The sequence below is a fragment of the Callorhinus ursinus genome, unplaced genomic scaffold, assembly GCF_003265705.2.
Source record: "Callorhinus ursinus isolate GAN/ISIS: 27379988/994484 unplaced genomic scaffold, GSC_fseal_2.0 scaffold1, whole genome shotgun sequence".
Taxonomy (NCBI): Eukaryota; Metazoa; Chordata; class Mammalia; order Carnivora; family Otariidae; genus Callorhinus; species Callorhinus ursinus.
In genome coordinates, this window is record NW_027397063.1 from 30,273,548 (window position 1) to 30,299,064 (window position 25,517).

Consider the following 25,517-nt stretch of genomic DNA (forward strand, 5'->3'; position numbering starts at 1 on the left):
ATATATATATATATATATATATATATATATATATATATATATGACTGAATTGACCGGTAATATAGTACACATTTCAGAGCTGACTAGTTTATGAAGGGGAATTATTTCAGTCGCAGTGGTATTGTGTTTCTAATGTATTGGCCCATAAAAAAAATGGACATATTCCTACAGATAATCCTTCCCCATAATTTTAAATATTTCTTCTTCCATTGCAATCATTTCTGCTATGAACAGACATAAACAATTCCTCCAGACTAAACTTTTTAGAATAATGTTGAGTGTTATAAATATTCTCATTGTCAAACATTTATTATTTATATTTTCTGAGGGTTTTAAAATTAAATCTGCCCTATTATGGTTTTATCTGATAGGATACTTCATTTAATTATTATTAGGCCATTTCTTTTTAATTTAGTTTAAGAAGAAATATCCTTAAATCTAGATTTGACTCTTCTGCAGAAAACATTACATACAACTTCTTTAACTTCCAGTCTGCTTAAAAATACTTTAATTCATTATTTTAGATTTGCACAGAGTACATTGCCAACATAGACATATGGCAATGTCATATACTAGTCATTTTTCTTCCTTCTTAATGGTTGTTCCCATTTATTTATTTTATGTGTGTAGGCTGACACCAGTGATGAGCAAAGAGTTAGGTATTGTTGAAATTGAAGGCAGAACAGTTCCTAGTGAGAAAGACATGAGGCAACAGAATAAAAAACAGCAACTTCTACAGATCACATAAATGTAAGAGAAATTGCACACTGAAGAAGGAATTTGAGCATATCTGCCTGAAAAAAAATGTAAAACTACAAAAAACTGGTTTATAGTCTCTAACCTTATAAAGCTCATTATTTTATATTATATATATTGACCATGTTAGATGTGACTTATATGTACAGGCTCCATATAAACTGATTTTAACAACTCTTTGAGGAAGGCAGAGTGGGTATGCATCCTTATTTATAGATGTAGAACAATGAAACTATAAGAATGTCAAACTGAAAGTGATACTTGGGTCTTATGATTCTGAGTGATACTATTTCAGATCTTTGATCTTGAGAGACTACTGTTTAAAGCAGGAAAATTACACGACATGTCTTCTGCCTAATGGATAATTGAGCTACATTTTCCAAGCAGTAAATAATCCCATGGCTACCCAATAACTTATTTTGTTCTCCCTTTGATCTCATAGATAACCTTAAAGAATATTCCTCTCTTTCACCTTCCTCCTGTATCACACAGGTAATCACCTTCTGGCAAGTTCTCTCCCTTTATGGATGTCAGTGCTAAATGAGGTGAAGCATTTGAGAAGGGCCCTCACTCCTAATAGTTACACTACTCTGCTGGATAAGAGTCCTCTCTGGATTGTTCAAATTCTTCAAAGCTGAAGTTTCCTCATTTGAAGTAGTCAAGGAAATAGTATCCTGAGAGCAGAAGATCAGTGAAATGAAGAGATTTGTGCTAGAACCTACTTTATACAAAAATGAGAATACCTTTTTGGGAGAAATTTTCCACTTAAATTTTACTTCTCAAAGACAAATAGAGAATCTTATTCAAGTGCATATGTTGTTTAGGTCCAGCGCATTGTTAACTATCTATAATACCTGTTAATGAAATCAATTGTTATATAATTAGGAAAACTGTAACTCATAAAAAATGATAAAAGATCTTGAGTGGAGATAATTCTCGCAGTAGAGAATTTGTAGTGCAGTGCGTAAAATTTGTGTAGAATGCAACACTTCACTTTTGTATCACTGATAATCACACTTCACTTGCTAAAACAGTTTATAAATTGACGATACCTCTAAGCATAATAACCTTGAAACACTAAATTCAAAACAAACAAAAAAATAGTAATTTTATAATTATTGTCCTAATCTTTCTGAATAGGAAGCCATAGATGCTATTATACCTAGAAGTGTGTGGCAGCATGTATATTTATGAGCTTGATATGGAACATAATTTATGGTGCAGTAAATACATTTTTGAGAAGAAAGACTAAGTGTTGTGCTTGCCGGGAATTTTCCTATTAATGAAAACCTGTTGTACGATGTAGTCTTAATTTAGAACCCATAGATTTAGAGTCCCTATACACACTGCTCATAGTTAAAATTATGTGCAAATCACTGTACACACACAAAGAACAATATATTTTCATGTTTTTTATCCTTTAGAGATCGTTCTTAAGTATTTTTGTCAGAACAGTAATTACACATAAAATTAGAAGGTAATAGATGATCCTTGAGTGAATGTACTGATATATTTTCCCCTAGGGACCTTGCTAATGTCATATACTGCCAAAGGACTGTATATTTTTTTATCAGTAAATTATGTGTAACTATTTCTAATGTTTTGAAATAGGGACTCTCTTTCTGATGCATTATTCCATTTAGAGAAAGTAAAATAGGCTCTTAATACATAGTAATAATTTAAATTTAATATTAGAACCAAATTATCCAAAGCATTAAGTACAAATCTGGATGAGCCATCTTTACTTAGCACTAATTTCTAAAATATTTAAATAGTAACAGCATTATTATTTTTTAACAAATAATTTAATACTGTGAAGGAGTGCTGTGCTGTGCTCAGCACAGCAAATGGTATCTAAAGATCCAGGTTCTGTCTGAAATTTAGTGTAAGAATTTAATATTATCCATTCACTCAATCTGCTGGGTTCTAAGAACTGTGTAAAAGTGCTATTTCAGCCATATTACAAATATAAGATGTAACTATCATCCTCAAGTAAACTTTCATCTTAGGGGGAACATAAAACTAAAGCAAGTGAATTAATTCAAGAAAAAAACAATTTCTGGATGAAACAATTCAGGGCTAATTGACATGGGGAGACCAATCGATGTTGTTTGGACTTTAATTAGGCAGAGGGAAAGAACATTTTAAGGGATGAAGAAACAGCACTAACAGAAGTCAAGTCACTTAGCATGGATGGGCATTGAATTCCTCTTCAGGATAGAAGAAAAGAGAATACAATTGTGTGAAAAAATAAAATGCTAGAAATTACCTCAACAAACTTGTTCTCAAAATAGAAGTCATCTGACACATTCTAAAAACTGACTTTCATAATATTTTTAGTCTTTCAAAAACTATTCCAAAAACTTGCTTAGACAAGCTGTCCCATGGTTTATCAATCTTTATATTAATAATAACTATGATTATCTGAGTCAACACTTTGCATGCTTTGAATAAAATGAGCCATTTGTAATACAGAACCTGGCATAGATTAAATACTCAATAAATTATTCTCTCATTTAATCCTCACCCATCAAACTCCCACTAGTTTCATTTTCTTCAATCTCATGTTATGCAAATTTTCTTCTATTAATTTCCCCTCCCCATTTTTCAAATATTTAGACACTTAGAATGGTTCACCATTACGATGTAGAGCAAAAGTCCCTGAATGAGTCTTTTAAAAGTTAAGAAAGGAAACCTGTATTTTTCTACACAGCGATTTATATTTTCCACTTTCCTCCCCTTCCCCGTATAACTGTTAGATAGTGCTTACATTACATTGTGTCAGATATTTCTCTAAGCTCTTTATGTACAGTAACACATTTAATCTTTGACAACCTTGGAAAATAAGAATTATTCACATTTTAAAGATGAAAAGGTTAAGAAACTTGTTTAAAGTCAAATCAATAGCAGTAAGTGGTTTAAGGTTTGGTATAAACAATTTCTAAATCCAGGATTTTGTGAGCAATTTCTTTCACTTGAAGACTTTAACTGACTTTTCTTCTATTCTACTGTTTTCCTTCTATTTGTATACACAATGAAACACAGTTTCATTCCAAGATTGATTTCATCTGATCCTCTTGGTGTCAATCATTACATCTTAACCACTATGATACATCAGTGGGTGAATGGATAGAGGGGTTTGCAGTGTTAACTCATACAACACCTAATACAATGTACAACTCAATTATAGGTAACTCACTAAAAGAAATTGTTTGGTCCAGTCTTGGATCTTCTATTTGTCTACAAAAAATTTGGCTGGGAATGAGTATGGATTGTCCAAACTTCTCCAAATCTATTTTCTATGGCCTTAAATTTTTACATAAGTCAAGTGAGATAACACATGAAAAAGATCATACTATAGTTTCTACATTAGTTCAGGCTGCCAAAACAAAATACCATAGATTGCCTTAAACAACAGAAATTTACTTCTCACAGTTCTGGAGGCTAGAAGATTAAGATGGCCAGGTTCTGGTGAAAGCTCTCTTCCTAGCTTGCAGACGGTTGCCTTCAAGTTGTGTCCTCACAAGGCAGAGAGATAGAGGAAGGGAGAAAGAGAGAGAGAGAGAGTTAGCTCTGTTATCTTTTCTTATAAGGGCACTAATTTCACCATGAGGGCCTCGCCATCATGAACTGATTTAAACCTAGTTTTCTCCCAAAGGTTCCATTTCCAAGTTCTACTACAGTGAGTAGTAGCACTTCAACATATGGATTTTGTGGGAAACACAATTCAGGCAATAGCAGTTTCTTAAAATAAAAATACCCTACTTTCTTAAAGTCTTAAATACCCAATGTAAGTACATTCCCAACAAAGAGAAAATTCAGTAGAAATGCTAGATATCGTTTGTGACTCAGAAACACTTAGGGAAACAACTTGAAAAATCATTTATGCTTTCTATTTCTAAAGGTGACGATCCCAGTTTTACACTTACTTTTGAGTTGAATTTTATATTTTTGAACCATTTTATAGTTAAACTGAAGTTTCTCCAAGAGTTTTCAATCACTTAAAAAAATCCTCCAAAATGGGTACAGAATAGTAATATAAGTGTATTTATTGTTGAAATGGCTCTTGTCATGCAGTCTGGTCATATTTCGTCCAAATTTATACTACTCTGTACTTAATTCATGTAAATCTTGACTTTCCACAACTCTGATGGTTGTTACTAGGGAACTATTTATTGACTTTTCCATAAGAGGCACTTGTTTCTTTCACTAATTCTTGTATTCATTTCAGCTTTTTCTATTCATATTTTTCAATATTGACATTAAATTCTATCCCTAGATTTGAACCCTGACATTTAAACAGTTTTGTAGACAGTATTTATTAGAGTTCAGTAAGAAAACATTAAAAACTTCTTATCAATTCACGAGTATGTGAATTAGCATTCTTATTATTAGTACATATACTTAGAATCTTGTTGTTTAAAAAAATTACAATTGTTAATCCAAATATGGCCTTGAAAACATATTTATTTTAATATATAATGAAAATCATTCTCTTAAAAATAGCCATGAAACCTAATTTTAAAATGTTTGCATAAAATGATTTTAATTTTACTTCTTTCCTGCCATTTTGTTCAAACTGGAAATCATATATGATAACATAAAATTATTTATCATAAAATAATTCTAACACTTGAATTAAAAACTATGTAGTACTTATAATTTCTGCATGATGTGATCCTAAAAAGTCAGATGTTCTTTCTTGGGAGTTATACTTCTCATTTTAAAGGGAAACATATGACAGACAAGCTACTTGATAGAAACCCCCAGCAATGATTTCAGAGATAGAATTACATAATTTAAGATTCTCCATGTTAAGGTGTTAAATAAAAGTATACTTTGAGGTTACTTTCTACTCTTCTAAATATCAGAAATTACTAACCCTAAATATTATTATTTAACATATTTTCTCTTTGGAGGCCTTTACTAAGTGTCCAGTAACCCTAATTGAAAGATGTTAAATTCAGAAAGTTTTAATTCTACAATATTCTTTGTGTTATGTGCATTGTCGACTAAAGAGACTGCTAATATATTGCCAAATCCATTGGGATTTACACACTCAGTGTTAATAGACTAACTCCCGCAAATCATAGACTAACACTTGAGAATGAATAATGGTCTTTAAGATATATGATGTATTTATCTGAATAATAATGAAGATTCAGCTATCTGTAAAGGAAGTTCTGAAGGCTGTACTTCATTTTTTTTTATTGCTATGACAATAGGAGAGAAATGAGAGAAAGGATATATGAGAGATTCCCACTGGGACTTAGCCATTTAAATTATATATTATTTTTGCATTGTTAGGATGATACTTATCTGATCCTCAATTTCAATCACTTGTTTTAGTTGCTAACGGTAGGATTTAAAGACAGACTTTAGTTCTAAGAGTTATGGGGGAAAAATAAAAAGCATAACCAACAGTGTTAGTTTTTTTAAACAAATATATTCACAAATAGATGTGTAAAGTAACATTATCTATATCCATCCTATCTTTGAAATCTTAAAAATCCTGGGACTGTATGCGGACTTATTTTGCTGATGAGCTGACGGCTAAAAGTTTAAATGTTTACTTCATAGGTTATAAGAGTATATGTAGAACATTAATGATTAGAGTCAAATAGATATGTGTTTGCATTACTTTCTCTGAAAGTCTTATTAATATACTATAAATGTATCTGAAACCCAATGAAAATATATCCAATGAAGAACATGATAAATTTAAATTTATTTAAACAAATTCTAAAAGATTGTCTTACTGTACAGAAGAAAGGGGGTGGGGATGGTCCACATATCTGAGATTCTACTGTGGGAATGAAGAGTGTAGGCAAAATTGGGCACCTGGGTGGCTCAGTCGTTAAGCGTCTGCCTTCGGCTCAGGTCATGAATCCAGGGTCCTGGGATCGAGTCCCATATCGGGCTCCCTGCTCAGCGGGAAGCCTGCTTCTCCCTCTCCCACTCCCCTTGCTTGTGTTCCTGCTCTCGCTGTGTCTCTCTGTCAAATAAATAAATAAAATCTTAAAAAAAAAGTATAGGCAAAATGCATGAAGTTAATCAGTGAAATATCTCACCAATAATGATCTACATCCCAAGACTCCCTCTCCAGTACACCCACTATGTACAAATGTCATATGATACACATTTCATTTCAAAGATAGTTTCTGTAGGTGGATTGATTTGCAGCATTAAAGCTGAGCAGGAATAAATACCAGCATCAGAACAGAGAATCCTTCAAAACATTTCAACATTAATAATAAAGAAAATGCAAGTATGGGTAAAGGGAATAAAAAATTAATTTGTATCCAATGAAAAGTATTTTCAATAAAAGAAATAATGTATGCTCAACAAAGAATTTTCCCAGATGTTTAAATGGAATTATTATACTAAATAAACACGATTTAAACTAGTATGAATACTGAGTAGGTTTCATGGTCATGAAATAAAAATGATAAATATAATCTTGACAAATACTAGACATAATGCTTTAGAAAATAAAGTACAGGGGCACCTGGTGGCTCAGTTGGGTTAATTGTCTAACTCTTGATTTGGGCTCAGGTCATGATCTCAGAGTTGTGAGATGGAGCCCCGCATCGGACTCTTTGCTGAGCATGGAAGCTGCTTAAGATCCTCTCTCTCCCTCTCCCTTTGCCCTCCCAACTCACTCTTAAAAAAGAAAGAAAGAGAGAGAGGGAAAAGAGAAAGAAAGAAAGAAAGAAAGAAAGAAAGAAAGAAAGAAAGAAAGAAAGAAAGAAAGAAAGAAAGAAAGAGGAACATAAAGTTCTGTTTTACTTTAGCCTCAAACCATAGACCAAGATACATTTTAGATGGATTAAAATATGACAATAAAAATGTTAAACAACAGCGTAAATCTATATGTGTATAATCTCATCATGGGCAAAGCATTTCAAATCATGACCCACAAGTCAGACATCATAATACAAAAGTTTGATAGATTTGGTTACATAAAATTGTAATACTTATCCACCACTGAAAAGACAATAAATGTAGAATAAATAAAAATAAGTTGCTAAAAATATTCATCTTTCTATGGAGAGAGCTATTGAAACAGAAAATTTGAATAGAAAAATGGTCAAACCAGGGGCGCCTGGGTGGTTCAGTCACTAAGCGTCTACCTTCGGCTCAGGTCATGATCCCAGTGTCCTGGGATGGAGCACCACATTGGGCTCTCTGCTTGGTGGGAGGCCTGCCTTTCCCTCTCCCACTCCCCCTGCTTGTGTTCCCTCTCTCGCTGAGTCTCTCTCTGTCAAATAAATAAATAAAATCTTTAAAAAAATAAAGGGTTAAACTGAATAAGCAGCTATTTCAAATTAGTGAATTCATCTAGGCAAAAGTAGTTAGACACATTTATGGTAACTTGTAAATACTAAATATTTAACATTTATCAATATTTGATTAGCAAATTTTAAAAATTTACTATCTGATGTTAGTACTGGGGGGGAATCCTTCAGATGTAGGTGGTACAGGATGAATTCATACAGTCTTTCTACAACATAATTTGGCAATATTTATCAAAAGTCTTTAAATAATGTTTATACCAATTGGTCCAGCAATAGTGTTTTAGAATTTACCTTCAGGAAATGAGATAGGTACAGAGATGTATGAACAGGAGTGATTTCTCAGTTTCAGTTCTGAGAGATATTTAGCAAACAAAACAGAAATGATTTATGACTATCTGCATTTGGGGACTTGAGTAAGAAGTGGAATTTGAAACTGATTCTGAAGTATCTAAGCAAGGAATAAGAATGGGGAATTCTGAGGCATGACAGTTTTAGTTTTGCTTTTTCTTCCTGTTTTTCTTTTTTTTTTAATTTTTAGATTTACAGCCAATGCCAGAAATTAAGGAAAATACAAGAAATATATAATAGAAAGGTACATTAGCAAAAGCTGCCTCGACAGATTAACTTTTTAATACTCAGTGTTTTTAAAATAAACTTTTTTTTTTTTAACCCTTGAATAGTTCAATGCATGTATGCTTAGTTGGGCAATTTTCTTCCAGGTGGAGACTGAATGATCTATTGCCTTACTTACTCTTATAGCTTCTCTCGTTTTCAATTTGTATCTCCTGAGATCACCCTGGAGAGTTACATGTGGAATGTTTTTATTGGCTGGACCTTCATTCATCCAGAGCCCAGATCACACAGTTACACTCAACTGAAGTGAAGCTGGAAAATGATTAGCTCTGTGTACTGAAAGAAAAGAAAGAAAGTTTGTTATTAGCTAGAAATATCTTCCCCAATATACCCTTCTGATCACCAAATATTTTTCACCTATTTTCCTTACACAAACAACTGCCATACCTGTCCAAAGAGACAGCCTAATGTCCCATCAAGCCAATATATCCAACTCAAAGACTAAGATCTTTAAATATCCACAGTCCTCTTCATCATATCTGGATACATTAGTCCAGGGACAAATAAACCTGAAGACAAATTAGTAATTCTCCCCTCTACACATATACAAAATGCAGTGCTAGAACACAGCCATGAGGAATGCTTCTTACCATAATTGTTCCCATTTGGAAATAAAGAATGGGAAACACTGAGTAGTCATTATCCATAGCAATTATGAAAACATGCCAGACTAGCATTAAAAGATCCCTCTGCCTTGGCAGCAGTTGTAATTCCTTGAAGAAATGGAATTCTCTTCTGTACACTCTTATTTGCTTCCCCCAATTCTACCCTATGGAAGGTTCAATCTGTCAGTTATATTCCATGGCCACATTTGAAGTGGATGTTTGGGAACATGCTCTTCATGGGAACTACCCAGCTTTTATACTCCACTTCTTGCTTTCACCAAGCTTGGGGATCCTGAGGTTGCTTGAAGTTTTAAGTAGACTTTTTTTCCTATCTAAACATATGCTACTTTCTCACAATAGTTTCATTAAAAACACATTAAAGTCCTAATATGTCATATTCATGTGCTTATTATCATACTTCAAGATCTTTTGAAGGCATAATTGTCATGCCTAATTTATTTCTTTACTTTCTCCAACCTCTTAATCCCTCCTTTAGAATATAAGTAGTTACCATGAGGGTATCGGCAACATGAGCTTGGGAGGGTAGGCAGTATACTCAATCTGATCTTTGCAGTAGGGCTGAGCCTTAGTGGGTTTTGTTGCTCAAAGGTTCATTCAGTTTTGTCCCTTATTGTGTGACTTCCATAAGTAGTTGATTTTCTAAACCTTTGCAGTTCCCAGTTGTCTAGGCTTTCTTTTGATCTTTTTCTTTCTGCTTGAAAACTAGCTATCCTTTGCTGGGTTCATCTCTTCCCTGTAATTTTACTAAAGGCCAAATGTGAAAGTATATTATTAATCTGTATCTCTCCAGCTACTTTCTCTAAAACTACAAGTCAAATAGGCACTTAATCTTTTACACTGAGTGTTCATTTTCCTCCTTCTGTCAATCACATTTAACCCAATTTGTAACACCCTCCTTTCCTTGAAATATGTTCTTTCCTTTGATCAACTACAATGTACTCTGCAGGATATTTTCCTACCTCACTGTTCTCTCCTCAGTCAGCTCTGCTGGAAGCACTTTCTCTTCCAGGACTTTAGATATGGGAGTTCCTCAGTTCAGTTTTCAGACTTCTTCTCCTCTCTATCTAGACTTACTCCTGTGGGGAGTTCATCAATTGCTATCGCTTTAAATAAGATTTATATGATAATAAATTCCAAGTTATCATCTCAGGCCTAGTGTTTCCCATAATTTTATTTTTTGAATGATAAAATTGTGTTCATCACACTAAAAAATACACACATATGCACATACACACACACAGTCACACATATATTCAGAAAGAGAAGAGGAAGGAAAGGCATAAAACCATGCAAAATTATATATGTTTATTTGAGCACCTGAGTGGCTCAGTTGGTTAAGTGTGGGACTCTTGATTTCAGCTCAGGTCATGATCTCAGGGTCATGAGATTGAGCCCCGCCTTAGGTTTTGTGCTGAGTGGGGAGTCTACTTAAGATTCTCTCTCCTTCTGCCTCTGCCCCTCCCCTGCCCTAAACTGTGCTCTCTCTCCCTCAAAAAAAAAAAAAAAAGTTTATGTGTATTCATTTATCCAGTCTTGAAACGTAAAGTCAATGACAATTGTGATTGATGTGGCAAATATTATATCCCCAGGTATGTTGTACAAATGAATATTTGTTGACTAGATGGTTGATTTAATACACATTAATGAAATTTTATTTCAATAGAAATGAACTAATTTTCAAAAGAACTCATTCTAATGCAGATATATACTCTATGCTTAAATAACACATCATTTGTGTGATATTTTATTCTCTTCTCTAGATCCCAATGCTCTGGCTGGCCAGACTGGCCCTGATCATGCTCTTATAGGAGGAATAGTGGCTGTAGTTGTATTTGTCACACTGTGTTCTATATTTCTGCTTGGTCGATATCTGGCAAGACATAAAGGTAGGTAATATTTAATAAAGTAATCTTAAGTTTGACAAAAAATATTCTAAAGACTAGCTTAATCATGAAATATTAAATGAGTGTGTGCATACATGTGACAGAGAGAGATCTAAATATGAAATTACTTCAGGGAATTCTTGATTATTTTACTTAATGAAAATTGGTTTGGTTTAGCAAAATAAAGCCTAGCCAATGGCCAAAGGTCACAAAGTGAGTCACTGGCTCAGAAAAAAAAGAAAAAAGCAAGTTTGTAATTTATCTCTAGGATTGATATTCAACTATAATGTTAAACGTTTGGTCAACATTTTTTGTTCATAGGTTTATAGACACACATCTGGCCATATAAGTGAAGAAAATATGTAATATTTTGCAATGGGCTAGGTAGCAAACTATTGATATAATCTACTTTTAAGTGGAGTTTTCAGAATGAAAGATGACACGTTTGATGTGATCATTATCAACATCTTAACAAAGGAGCCTGATTGCTACAGCTGCACAGAGCACATGGTCTGTAGCCATCAAGGAAATCAAACTACTCATTCCCCACTCCAGTTAGGCAGTTGCCTCTAGTTAACCTGGCCACAGCTTCATATATAACATATACCCGAAAACTGAAAGATAGTGTACAACAGCAGAAGAATGAATTGTGTGGTTTATGATGTCTCAGAATATGTTCCAACATATAAAAAATCTGGCACAAGCTCCTAAATGAATGTAGCTTTAATGCTGGCTATTTAACCAGTCGCACAGAACTAACATATATATTTTTTTTCGCCCAATACCCACAGGAACATACTTAACAAATGAAGCTAAAGGGGCTGAAGATGCACCAGATGCTGACACAGCCATTATCAATGCTGAAGGCAGCCAAGTCAATGCTGAAGAGAAAAAAGAGTATTTCATTTAAAATTCAGGCCAAGATTATGAGTTTTCCTTACCAGGCTGGCTGCTGGAGAAAACTGGCTATCATCTTTCAGAATTCATTTCTACCATCTTCTGCTACCTTTATTAACTTCCATACCGTACTGCTATCAGTAGCCAGTGTATACCAACAATCAGCTGTTGAAAGCATCATTCTTTAATTACTGTACCATCCATAATGCAGGACATTTCTTACTGCCTAAATTCCACACCATTGCTCTTTTAACATACAGTGCTTGAATATACAGCCTTAACAATGTTAATCATCTCCTTGGATCATGGTATTGAATTGTTTTTATACATTGAAAAAAAAGTATGCAAAGTTTTTTTTTTGCCCTCATTCTTTCCCTTTAAATCATAAATTTTGTCAATTTACCACTGGACAGCTTTCACAAGGAACAGGATTAGGTAAAGACCTAATGTGATTAAGTTTAATCAGAAATTAGAGGTTTACAAACAATGTTTTCTACATGTCTGCCTTCAAAGATATGTTTGGAAATATACGCCCTAGAAAACACAACTGAAAACACTGTAGAATAGATTCTGGAATGTTTGAGATTATACTGGTGAAGCTGTATCAATTTGCTATTTAAAAATATAGTTTTTGATACAGGAACCATGTGTGTATGCATTGCAGTCACGACATGACATCTTATATAATTATATAGATCCCACCATTAAGTTATTTTAGCTTCATTTACCGATAACTTTTTACAAACATTTTACTGCTTCAGGAATCACAAAAATTTCATTCATTTCCCTAATTTGATTCTATAATTTATTTGCTCCATAATGACTCACCTGCCTAAACAAAATTGAAGTATCCATAGGGCACAATTTTGAGACATTTAGTATCTGTATATAGTGCATATAATAAATCCAATTAAACATTATTTGATACATATTTAACTTTTTTGGCTGTAGGTAATTCAGTCATAAGTAAGCATTTTCTAATGTCCATTATATCCCTTTAGATATTACTTAAACCAATATTATAAGTAGATAACATGTATTAGTATTTTTGTCTGTATGTCCTAGCACTGTTCAACAACAAATTTTTCTAGTTCTTGTTAATTTTTATTTGTTATACAATGGAAGCACAATGTTATAAGGAAAGGTAATTTTAAGCTAACAACCAGTGCACAGCCTCAGGTTTTAAATTACAACCACAGTTGAATAATAACCTAAAAGTAAACTCTTAGTTTGCTAAAAATTTATTACAAATTTTAATTTGGCAGTTCCAGAGCTGCTTACCTATGTTGGTTTGCCAAAAAGAAGTGTTTAAGACATGTTTTCTGTATAAATGAACTAATTCTTTATATTAAATTCCTGTCTATGCATTTTGTGAGGTACAAACTTATGAAACAGTGAGTGATGGAGAATTTCTGCCATGCTTTTAACTCCAAGGTGAAAGTCTCTTTCTCTGGATTATTTCTGAAATTTTGGTGTATTTAACCATTAAGAAATGCTGTATTCTTAAATATGACACAGAGTCAATCTAAAGTCATATTATTTCTTCTAGTAAAATACAATATTGCTAGATTAGTTCTCATTAAATTTATTATCTGCTAAAAATTAAAAATCCAGTTAGATAAAAATTATTTTCCCATTCACAAGCATTGCACCTTTAAGAAGAAAACAAATATGACAGTACGGTAGCTATACTTGAGATGTCTGAAAGCATGATGGCCTATGGTTTTAAAAATAATATCTTGGAATTTATTTTTTGGAAATGAGAATGGTTGAGTATGACATCATGTATTAATATCAAATGGAAGACAAGGGTGCTGTATCTTAGATTATTTATCAGAAAAGTATAAACTTTTAAGGACAACGTTAGAATTTTTAAATTGTTTTTTTTTATTGTTGAAGCATTTATCTTGTTGATTTCTTACAAAAGAAAAAGGACGATGTCAGTCAAGCAGCACTTTTTCAGAATATACAGAACATAAATAATATGATGTGGTTGAGTGTTAACATAATAAATCATATACAGTATGACATTTTAAGGAAATAAGTCTGCATTGATGTGATTGCATGCTTGTTTTTACAGTTCACTCCATACCATCTGTGGAAAAATGCAATAATATGTTAATATAGTATGGTAGTTTGAGAGAATCAGGTAGGTGCTACTAGACACATTGAAACTAGAATAGGTTTATAAACTGTTCATATCTTTCAATGCATAATCTTTAGAAAGACTCCACAAAACAAAATTCATCCTGTTAGTACAAAATGGAAAGGGTCTTATTACAGAAGTAAGTTGTATAAACTGCATCATCAATTACTATTTAAAGCTTAATTTCAGGATGCACTTACAAAATTGCTACTCTTCATTGATGCTGTATTTACATCCCTCTTCATTTTGTCTATATTCTACTTGGCTCCAACTGCTAAATTGTTGCCTAAATAACTCAATCATTATTTATAGCACTGTAAAATTAGAAATCAAAAATTGGTTGTATTTCAAAATTTTTGACTCATTTAACCCTTTAGAGTAATATAAAAAGTCAATAGAATTCTTTAAAAGAAACTGACTAATATATTATGATTTGTGGGCTCTAATGAAATGTTAAGCCAGTTAAAACAGTTAGATTTGAATTAGGTATCATTTTTAGTTCCTGAAAAATATAGAAATAGAATTGTATTTTCCTATCGTTAAAATTTATTTTATTTCCACCAAACAAGGGAATAAATTATAAAAATTTTGTTCATTTCTATAAAAATCAGGAAAAAATACAAAATAACATTTTGAAATGGAACCATGTCAATTGCAATGTCTGAAATGTACACATGTGTATGCACAGAGCCAAATTCTGTCTCTGCCTATTGAGCACAGTAGCTATGGTACTGAATGGAAGGAGTGTGAACACACATATACCCCTAGTAGAATATGGAATATTATCCTTTACCCGAAGTAGATATTCTCTGCCAGTGTACTGTTTACAGTGTAAATTGATTGTCCTCCATCAAAAAAGTGTAAACAGCATTCTTTTTTTCCCATTTTTGAGTGTCCTAGATAGAATGATCATTAAAATTAAGAAGAAAAAGGAAAGTTTGTGAGTGCAAGAGCGAAGATAGAGCACATGAGCAAAGTACTGATGTGTGTGTGTGTTTCTGTGTGTGTGTGTGTGTGAGAGAGAGAGAGAGAGAGAGAGAGAGAGAGAGAGGGAGAGAGATTTCAACTTGTTTTCTTTTACCAGAGAATCCAAGAAGCAGTTTAAGGAACCTGATATTGGAGTTTAATCTAGAAACTGGATGATCTCATATTGATTCAAGATGCTTAATATTGCATTGAAACCCAACAATTAAAATAGAGAAAGAAAACTAACTTTCCTAAATATGGCAAAGAAGCTAACACCTCATTTATTTTTATTTCGTTGTAAAAATATAAATATCTCAATTAAAAGGACAGGCTCACTTGTAATTATGTACTCATGACTATAACAGCATTGAGATTCCATATAGGCACATGTACAGCAGCTGTTTGACCGTGATGGTTCTTCCATGTAACATACCAGTTATCGTGTAATTTAGTGCCACTTATTGCAAAGTGTTACCAAGGGGAACATTTAAAATACATCTTCTTTTCCTTTGGACATAAGGATAATTTTATGAATGATAAATATGAAATTCATGTTATGTTTTTTAATTGTGAAGAAAATGCAAAACCTCATGTCTTACTGCAATGTCCCCATCTTATTGCGGATTACTTAGAGCCCACGAAAAATGTCCAATATCATCTCCCTTTGCAAATGGTAATCTGTGATGAATATACAAAACAAAACAAACAAAAAGAACTGGCAACCACAGCTGAAATAAATGAAACACCTAATAAGAATTACTGAGTAATGCTTTTTATTAAGTGGCACAAAGTACACACTAAAAACTATGCAAAATATAGGTAACTACAGTGTACGTACATGTAAGTATCTTGTACTTGCTGTGTATGGATGTTGGAAACCCATGTAATTATAATATGCATTTTGAATATTGGGGAAGAGGAAATCTTAGTGTAGATAATAGAAATTGTTTTGAAATATACACTGGCAATATTGAAATATACTCAGTGCAATATCTGCAATTCTATTGCTGGATACTAATGCAAAGGGATTTTAAAGAATTCTTTAACACGATCCAAGAGTTTGCTAATCTTCACCTCCCACACACTAAAGCATTAATTAAAAATATAATTGATCCAACAACAAATACTTCAAGTTTTTCTTATTTAATCATTAATGTGACACAACAAAATTATTTGGCCTAGTTTTTAGCACTACTGGAGAGAAAGAAATAACATGAGTTTTAAACTTTGCTTGATACCTAATTGAATTTGGAATCCTTAAACTTTTTTTGAAATGTGTGTATATTTTAATGGATTATGGTACTTTTATTATAAGTACACGTTTATCCAATCAAAGAACATAGGTTATCACTAATTAATAGTTAAAGTCACTATATCTTAATGGGAATTTTTTAGACTTTTTTTCTATATTTTCCCCCCTTTCTCTCCCTATTCTGTCCCAGACATGCCCTTTGCACTTATACCCTTCCAAAGGCAATGGATTGAAAGAAAGTAGCAAGATTATAAAGAGAGCTAAAGGGGACAACATACAAGAATGGGTTCTAAACTCATCAGCATTTTTATGTATTGAGATTATTAATATTGAATGCAATAGTTATTGGATATAGCTGGTAAGTTCTCTGCCATGCATACTTACAATAATCCTTCTACCTCTCACTTTTAACATGGGCTATGATATAGAAGAAATAATTATTTACAGGATATCCCAGGAAGCACTCTTCGGGACTAACATACAGTCCTCTCCCCAGCCCCTGGGAAATCTCAAAAGCCAGTTTCTTTTAGTGTATTCAATGGTGTATGGATCTGCATTTGTTTTTCCTTTCCTATCATTAACTTTTCCTATAGGCAAAATATGCTAACTTTATAAGGATAGTTCTTCTCATGCCTACTTAGTATTTCAATGTAATATAATTGTGTTGATTTTTTAAAAATAATTTAAATGGCAACACTTTGGAATCCAATCTTACATTTCATTTAATATTTAAAATGCAACAGTTTCTTATAAATCAATGCTGTGCTTTTAAGTAAAAATTATGTATATGATTTATTTTCCCAAGAAATGTTATCTAATGTTAAGACAAAAATTTAAGTATTTAAAATTCCCTCCTTATTAACAAATAATACCTGAATAATGAATGCAAAGTATTGCCACAAATGCCCACTTTATTCTGTCTGCTTAGACATAATATGAATTTTTCAAATGATGTAATTTAATTATTCTAAAAGGAAATTACATTTTAAAAGCAGATTTTTCTTTAGGAAAAAAAAACTGATGCAAGAAACTTTCAAATTATGGATGTTAAATCTATAAAATATGCTTAACGTAGGATGTTTCTATGTTATGTGGTTCTGTTACAAGTAATATTTGGTCGAATATTTACCATCTTTTATATATATATATATATGTATATATATATATATATATATATATATATATATATATATATATATATGTTAGTGACAAGAAATGTATGGTTATTTTGGAGAGAATGGGCCCACATGTGAAAAAGATGTAAAGAAGAAACACTATTTTCCCCTATAAAACATACTGTATATTTCAAAAGAAGAAAAGTTAAAAGATATTTGAATATTGCAGGGGCAAAAGTAAAACCTACCAGGGCTCAGCACTTAAGCACTTTTCCCACACCCAGGGTCAGAACAGCAGTGAATCCCACACGGACTTTTGAATGCCACATTACACTTCTATTATACACAGTACTGTCAAACCTCAAATGTTTTCTTTCTTCAAATGCTTTTCCTTGTACATGATACTAGTAGACACTTTTCTCTTTATATTTGCTGATAGTGAAAGTTATATGCAATAAAATGTTTGATGGTTGAAAGCAGTGGTCACCAGTTGGTTAAAAAAAATGAAATGTAAACTGAATTGTTATCTCTCTATCCTTTTTGCTTTTCTCTGTGTTTCTAATGTATTGAGTGATTCTCATAAATAGAAAAATAATTTAGAGATTTTTCAAAACTAGGACTCTTTCTCCTTATAAGTGTATAAAATTTTAATCTCTTTACAAATTTATTTAACTGTACGTGCTGTACTTATTGTAGATTCAATGATGCAGTTAAGGAGTAATCCACGAGTTTGGGGTTACTGACCTATTTTCTTCATATTCAGTTCACATCAGTATTTGTGAATTGGTTATTTAGCTTTTCACTCAACCAAAAAGTATTCCCTCAAGAAAGCTCCATTTTTATCATAAATATTTCAACATAATCAACATTGGAACAAGTCTGCCATGTTTAAGAAAAAATTTAAAGACTTATCTCTGGAAATGGTACCCAGAAACGCAGGTGTTCCCAGTAATGTAGCTTCAAAAATAAAATGTTCTATTTATATGACATGAAATTCATAACTTTTGGAAGGGTATATTTATGACAACATAAAAATAAATTCTGTGCTGTAAAGAAGATTCGCCAAAATAAAGCTTTGCACAGAAGATAGAGAACCACAATTATTGAATCTACTGTTATCATAAACATTTTCAAAAAACAAAATGCATATTGTAATATTAGGTACATGACACTTGCATGTTGCTATGCCTATATACTTACAAAGTATTCAATGTGTACTTAGTGGCGCTTAAAATATGTCATGTACAACTCTTCTAAACATTCTTACAGGGTTCCCATTTGCACTTCATCTTTCAGTCAAGTCTTGTCAGAAAAAAAATATTGTCTGATACATATGGAAAAATAAAATTTGAATTTTAGTTATCTGTTGGACATTACTGAATTGTCTATTCATTTAGTTCATTTTCTTAGGTCTGAAAGCAGACAATGAAAGATGGAACTTTCTTTCTTCCCACTGACAAGTTATAAAAGATGTCACAAAACACATTCCTTTATACCAAACACATTATTTTGCATATCTTTTTCAACTGACTACATTATCCATTCATTTTAGATTTTTCTCAGTGATGCCTATTTTCCTTGTAAATTTCTAAGTGGAAGTTTTAAAAATTAAATGGTAGTAAAATAAATATTATCTTATTTGTACAACATTTAATCATTACTCCTTGGAAAATATGAACCTTGTAATATGCTGACTAAGGGTAAAAAAAAAAATGTTGCTGACTTAGGGAAATTTGCTTGAGATTGCCAAAATTTCAAAACTCTGTAAAGGTAATTTCACATTCACTTATGTGTGTTTACTAATGTTGGCTAGGAACAGAAGCAAAAATACCTAAACTTATTTTTTTTAATTTTTCACATTCTAACCAGTATTATATATTTCAACTACCTAAGATAATACAATTAATAATATATCCATCCTAAGCTTATGCCAATAAGAATTTGAGATAAGCTTTTAAATTTATGGGAGATTTTCTTTGTGTCTTTGGAAGTTCACTTACCATATGGTATTTTATAGTCTACTTTAAATAACAGATTTTGTTATACAGGGTAAGCCAAAGGCTGTACAAGAATTAGTGTCATTGGGTCTGATATTTGTGTTAGACCATGAATATTCCATTAAAATTTATCTGTAAATACAAGGCAAGATTTTGTATCTGGTTTATTTTATTAAATAACATTGTATTTCTTTTAATTCATTTTTCTCAGCAAAAGCAGCCCTGGGATACAATTTAGCACATTTAATTCTGTATCAAAGATAGAATTCAACACATCTGAAAGAAAATGATGACATTTGAAATAATCGTATTCATTGACACAATCTTTTTTTTTCCTGATAGCCAAAATGCCCACTCTTAGACAGCTCATGTGTATACGTACATGTGTCTATGTACAAACGTGTGTACAAACATGGACAAACATTGAAACATAGGACACTCATGTTTCCTAGATAAAAATCAACTCTGTGTTTTCATATTGGCAATTGTTTCTGTCAAAATATACTTTGGCATTTTTTTTTAATCACAGAGGCATACTGGAAATTCATGTATTTCACTAAAGGATAGAGTTAAGTTTAGGTGTTCTTGATAATTGCATAGTGGCTTCAGTCCATGAGAGGGATCTTCATTAAATGACAATCCTGGGGTGATTTCTAAAAATAACTGTACACTACTTTAAAACAAGAGGTTCCAGGAAAAACATAGTTTTAACATTTTTTTCAAACCATATTTTATTTGATATTGTGCACTTTAAGGATTTTTTTAATGTTTTGAAATCTAGCAAGTAAAATATGTATAAAGAAAATATTAAAGGGAAAAAGCAGTTTCCTGGTTGCATTTTAAATGCCACTTAGTGCTACTCTGCATTGCATGTTATTTAATGAAAACATAACTATTGAACACCTACTATATATCATCAGTCCACTTCATGAAGTACACTAAGAACCAGAATATAGCGTTCTATGCCCAGACCTTCAAAACTTTAAATTACCCTTCCTAGTAATGACCACTTTCTGTATTTTTGGCCTTCCTATGTTGGACAGAGGAGTGGGGAAATTCTGTTAATAATTTAAAAAAAGGTATTATGAAAGAAGTCTTATGATTTAATCAAACTTAAAAGCAAGTAAATAGCATCTCTTTCAACCAGTGTTCATGGTCTTAAATTCGATGGATTATCAATCTCTGAAGATTTTCTATATTGATTTTTTTGAAAAATAGATCTGATTAATGAGCTAATACTTTATTATGCAAGAAAATCTAGGAAATTAACTCATCTTCTGAGGAGTGGCCATAACAATGACTAGAGTGTGTACATTATTAAAAGTTCTAAAAAACACATGTCCCTCACATACTATCAAAAATTGAATCCACTTTGTCTTTACTAACCTAAGTCCTTAAACAGATGGAGGCAGATTTAAGGAATATATTTTCACATAGATTGGAGGTAGTGTAGGCCTTTTAAACTAATGAATTATTGCTGGAAAACAACATAATACCCCTGAAATACGACAATCACTCAAAGATTTGAAAACACATTTAATGATTAAAGTTGGTATATCAGAAATATATGTCTTTTTTTTTTAATTTTTATTTATTTTTGGACAGAGAGGGAGAGTGAGAGAGGGAACACAAGCAGGGGAAGTGGGAGAGGGAGAAGCAAGCTTCCCTGCTGAGCAAGGAGCCCAATGTGGGGCTCGATCCCAGGACCCTGGGATCATGACCTGAGCTGAAGGCAGACGCTAAAGGGCTGAGCCACCCAGGCGCCTCTATGTCTTCTTCACTCACAAATTAAGAGAATATCAGGAAATGGAATTTTTTTTCAATGTGTTGGGAGAAAAAAGTGATTAAAAGGGAATTGGAAAATTCCTGAAGATAAGGTGTGTCTATTTGGCAATTTTTATCAAATGGGAGCATGTCCTAATACCCTTCTGCCAGAGATCAGAGAAACTTTACAAAATTGGATCTCAACGGGTCAGTGATCCCACAAACTCTGACTCCGTGGCTAGAGGATTTTGGAATCTAAGGACTCCCACTCTAACCACATAATCTACCAATTGCATATTTATTTGCTTCAAAAGTAACTTTAAAATTGGATTTGTTCCTATGAAAATATAAGACTATCGACTTTATTCCCCTACTATAAATTAATTCCCGTGCTTCAGGCTATATTTTCAGGTACTAAATAACACTTGTATTACCTCATGTGACACTAAAGTCCCTTCTTTGACCTCTAGATGTCATAGAAGACATTAGTATTTTTAATCATATTTTGCTTACAGATTTTTCCTGCTAATCGGATAGAAGTCATGTTATTTTGGACATACACACAGTACTTAGCTCAGAAACTGGCACACACTTCAAGCCTAACCATGAACTCCAGCCTAAGAATCTGCAATAACTTTACACCGAATATCACATTCCCAGCTGTAAAAACACTTCTCACTCACGTTTGTCTTTCTTGTATGCAGCCACTAGCTATGATCTTGGTGCTAAGGTATCGTAATATGGCTCCCATTTCCTTTTCCTGACACACAGCTCCTAAAACACTTGGAATCTCCAGAAGTAATATGTGTCTTTTTGTATGTTATGAGATGACTGGTGGCTGAGGGCTTCTGGATAGCCTCAGGATGAAGACTGAGTACCCGGGGAAACATCCAGGTGATCAGAGGGTTGGAATTTTCAGCCCCCAACCCTGACCTCTGGGAGAGGAGAGGGCAGGATGTAATCACCAGTGGCCAATGATTTAATCCATCATGCCTGTGAAATGAAGCCCCCATAAAAATCCCAAAAGTATGGCAATATTTGGAGAGCTTCCTACTTGGTGAACATATTGAGGTTCTCAGAGGGTGGAGAGTTTGGGGAGGGAATGGGAAATCTGCTCCCCTTTCTCCGTACCTTGCCCTGTGCATCTCTTCCCTCTGGCTGTTCCTAAGGTATAATCTTTGTAATCTAGTAAGTAAACTGCTTTCCTGAGTTTTGTGAGCAGTTCTAGCAAATGTTCAAAACTGAGGAGGGAGTTGTGCTCTATTTGTAACCAAGTTGGACAGGAGTTGGAGTTAACCTGGAGACCTACCAGTGGCAATTGTCATCTGAAGTTAGGACCAGTCTTGTGAGACTGAGCCCTTAATCTGTGGGGTCTGCACTAACTGCAGGCACTTAGTGTCAGAATTGAGGTACACTGTAGGACACACTGAAGGACACACAGCTGGTGTAGAGAATTAGCTGATGTGAGAATCTCCAATGCCCCCCACCCACACCACACACACACACACACACACACACACACACACACACACACACACATTTGGAATATAGAAGTATTCAGTAAGAGTAGAGAGCTACTTCTCTTTTCACACACAATGTGATTCTCTAAATTCAGATGCCTCCTGCTTCTGCAGAGACAAAGAAGGAATATTGTTTTCCCACCAGAAGATAATTTTGAAAAAATCCTCAAAACTAGCACCACATTTTAATAAAGAGAAAACAAGCATAGAAAGTCACATACATGCCAATTCCGTGGAAGAGTCAGATTTAGAACATAAATCTAGCCACTGAACTCCATTGCCTCTCTATTGTGCAGTTGTGTGCTCTTGGGAACACATAGATTCTCCTTTCCACAACAATATTTGTAGAACATTATTAGCAGTGTTCATCTGTCAGAGGCATAATCTATACTGCAGGAATCTTAGAGTCACCATTGTTAAAATTTGTAAGAGTCTGAGCTTCTCTTAGTGCCCTCACAAATGAATGATTAAAATACAACTGTAATGTACATTGTATTTAATGAGGTTGCTGGCAGTAAGTAGGAACCTAACGAGAGATTTATTTTATTTTTTTCTATGGGGCGTGTAGAAGAGAATGGGGCAGTTTGGGAACATGGTAATTCATGGAGGTAAGAACTGAACAACTTTTACTAATGGAAGCCTTGGATACTCTAGGGAGAATAAAGATGTTGTGGAGGATGTTATGGCAATAAGTACATTTTCCCAATTTATCGTACAAATTGATTTGAAGCTCTGGCGGCAAATCCATTGAAATACCAGTGAAAATTATCTCTGCATAGGCAGTCAAAGCCCAATATTACAAGCAAATTAAAGCAACAAACTCCATTTACTGAAAAAATAGGCACATTTTGTCAAATGTATAAATATGAATCAATTTAAGTCCAAATCTGTATAGCTGGGGGTCTATTTACATTTATAATAATATCAGGCAAGACTAGATCTTATGTGGAAAGACTTGTTAGTTGAAGTCATAAGCCACTGTTTACCATCAGGGCTGGCTTCATGGGTGAGTGTCCAGTAGAGGTGCAGAGAACTTCAAACTCCAAACAGGGCCTTGTGTTTGGAGTTTAATGCCCTGAGGTACCATCCTGAAGTTCTTAAATGTTTTCTTAGAATGTAGTGTTTTGTAAGTGAAGTCTGATGGGGTAATCGAGTATGTGCTAGGGGTTTGGAGCTTCAGCTTTTGTGTGGTTCTGCCTCCCAGGACAAGTTCTTACCGGCTCACTTGCCACTCATACCTAGTGACCACCACAGCCCATTGCCCAAGGAGGACCCAAGGTACAGTCTAAGGGAGATGTGGGTCAGGATGTCCTTGCCCCAAGTATGGAGTCATAAGGTGAGCCAGGTGCTGAGGAGGGTCTGCACTCACCGTATGAATGGTCCCATGCCCAATGAGTACAACATTAAATGGCAAATATGAGTATTACAGGTAGATTCAACAACAATACAAGAAAAGAAAATATTTTTTTTCTGATATTTGAACAAAGAGTGTCATAGTTTTATTTTGCAGAGAGCCCCACAAATTATGTAGCTGGTCCTGTTTACCATTTCAGTAATGTAGCGACTATCAATTATTTTCAAAAGTATCATTAGCATGGACCTTGACTATCTTTAGATGCCTTGATTTAATGTGTGTATGGTAGGACAAGAAATAATGTTTCTTCTTTTTTTTTGGTTAAACATTCTACAGATCTTTTCAGTTCTCTAGTTCAGGAGAGACACACAGTTCATGTTATTGGTTCTCTATCCTAAGGCAAAAGTTACTTAGGAAATTAACGTCTTCATTTTTTATTTCTATGTTCTAATTTCTGTGTGAACAATAAAACTACAAAATTGAAAGATGGCATATTCTCTTGAAAACAAATTATCCAAATCACATACATAAAATATATGACCCAGTGCTATTTTATATAACTCAGGGAAGGGACTTGGCTAGTCATTTCAGATTATGTTCTGAGGCCATCAGTTTAATGTGGCAATTACAGTGGCAAAAACAAAAACAAAAAGACAAGCCAACAAGATAGCATAACCTGAATAATAGATTAAATAATAAACAGCAAAAAAAATAAATAGCAACTTACTTCTCCTTTATGATTAAAGTTGAGAGCCAGGTGGAACATTATTTTGATCCAATTCATAAACCCTGTGTTCTAATGACATTCCCAACAGTAAGTAATTCAAACCATTATCATTGATCTTGTTGAAATGCAAATTAAATTTCACTTATTCCCCCAGATCACATGTTAATAATTCCCACTATTTTCAGATAAAATTACACATACAAATCTTTCTAATTTAATCTTGGTTTTGATCCAATTTAGATTCCTGTTATTCCCTCTACTTTTATCCCATTATCCAGTTTTCTTAAAAATTTAGCATTCCATGAATAGCTCATGTTTCTTTACTTTTTTCCCTCATTTATTAAAAAAAATTATTTAAAAAAGTATTGTTATTTTTTAATCACTAGAAGATATCAGGCCAATCCTATGTGCTGGAAGTATAATAATGAATATATCAGACATTTCCCCTTCCTTTATTGTAGATATATATATTATATATATATATATATTATATATATATATATAATATATATATATTATAGTGAAGCTTTCAGACAGGATCTGGTGCTGTGAATAGAAAAGGGGTCTTTTGGTGGGTTCCTGA

The 25,517-nt window shown here is 33.2% G+C and overlaps 1 protein-coding gene across 5 annotated transcripts in view; it reads left to right on the forward strand.

Moving 5' to 3' along the window:
* CADM2 (cell adhesion molecule 2) overlaps positions 1-19,709 on the forward strand; it is a 1,066,008-nt gene extending 1,046,299 nt beyond the window's left edge. For all 5 annotated transcript variants that reach the window (XM_073892096.1, XM_073892076.1, XM_025872953.2 and 2 more), the window contains 2 exons: positions 11,074-11,199; positions 11,988-19,709. In XM_073892096.1, the coding sequence (XP_073748197.1) occupies positions 11,074-11,199; positions 11,988-12,106 (245 nt within the window). In that variant the 3' untranslated portion in view covers positions 12,107-19,709. The remainder of the gene's footprint in view (positions 1-11,073; positions 11,200-11,987) is intronic.
* Positions 19,710-25,517: the final 5,808 nt, after the last annotated feature.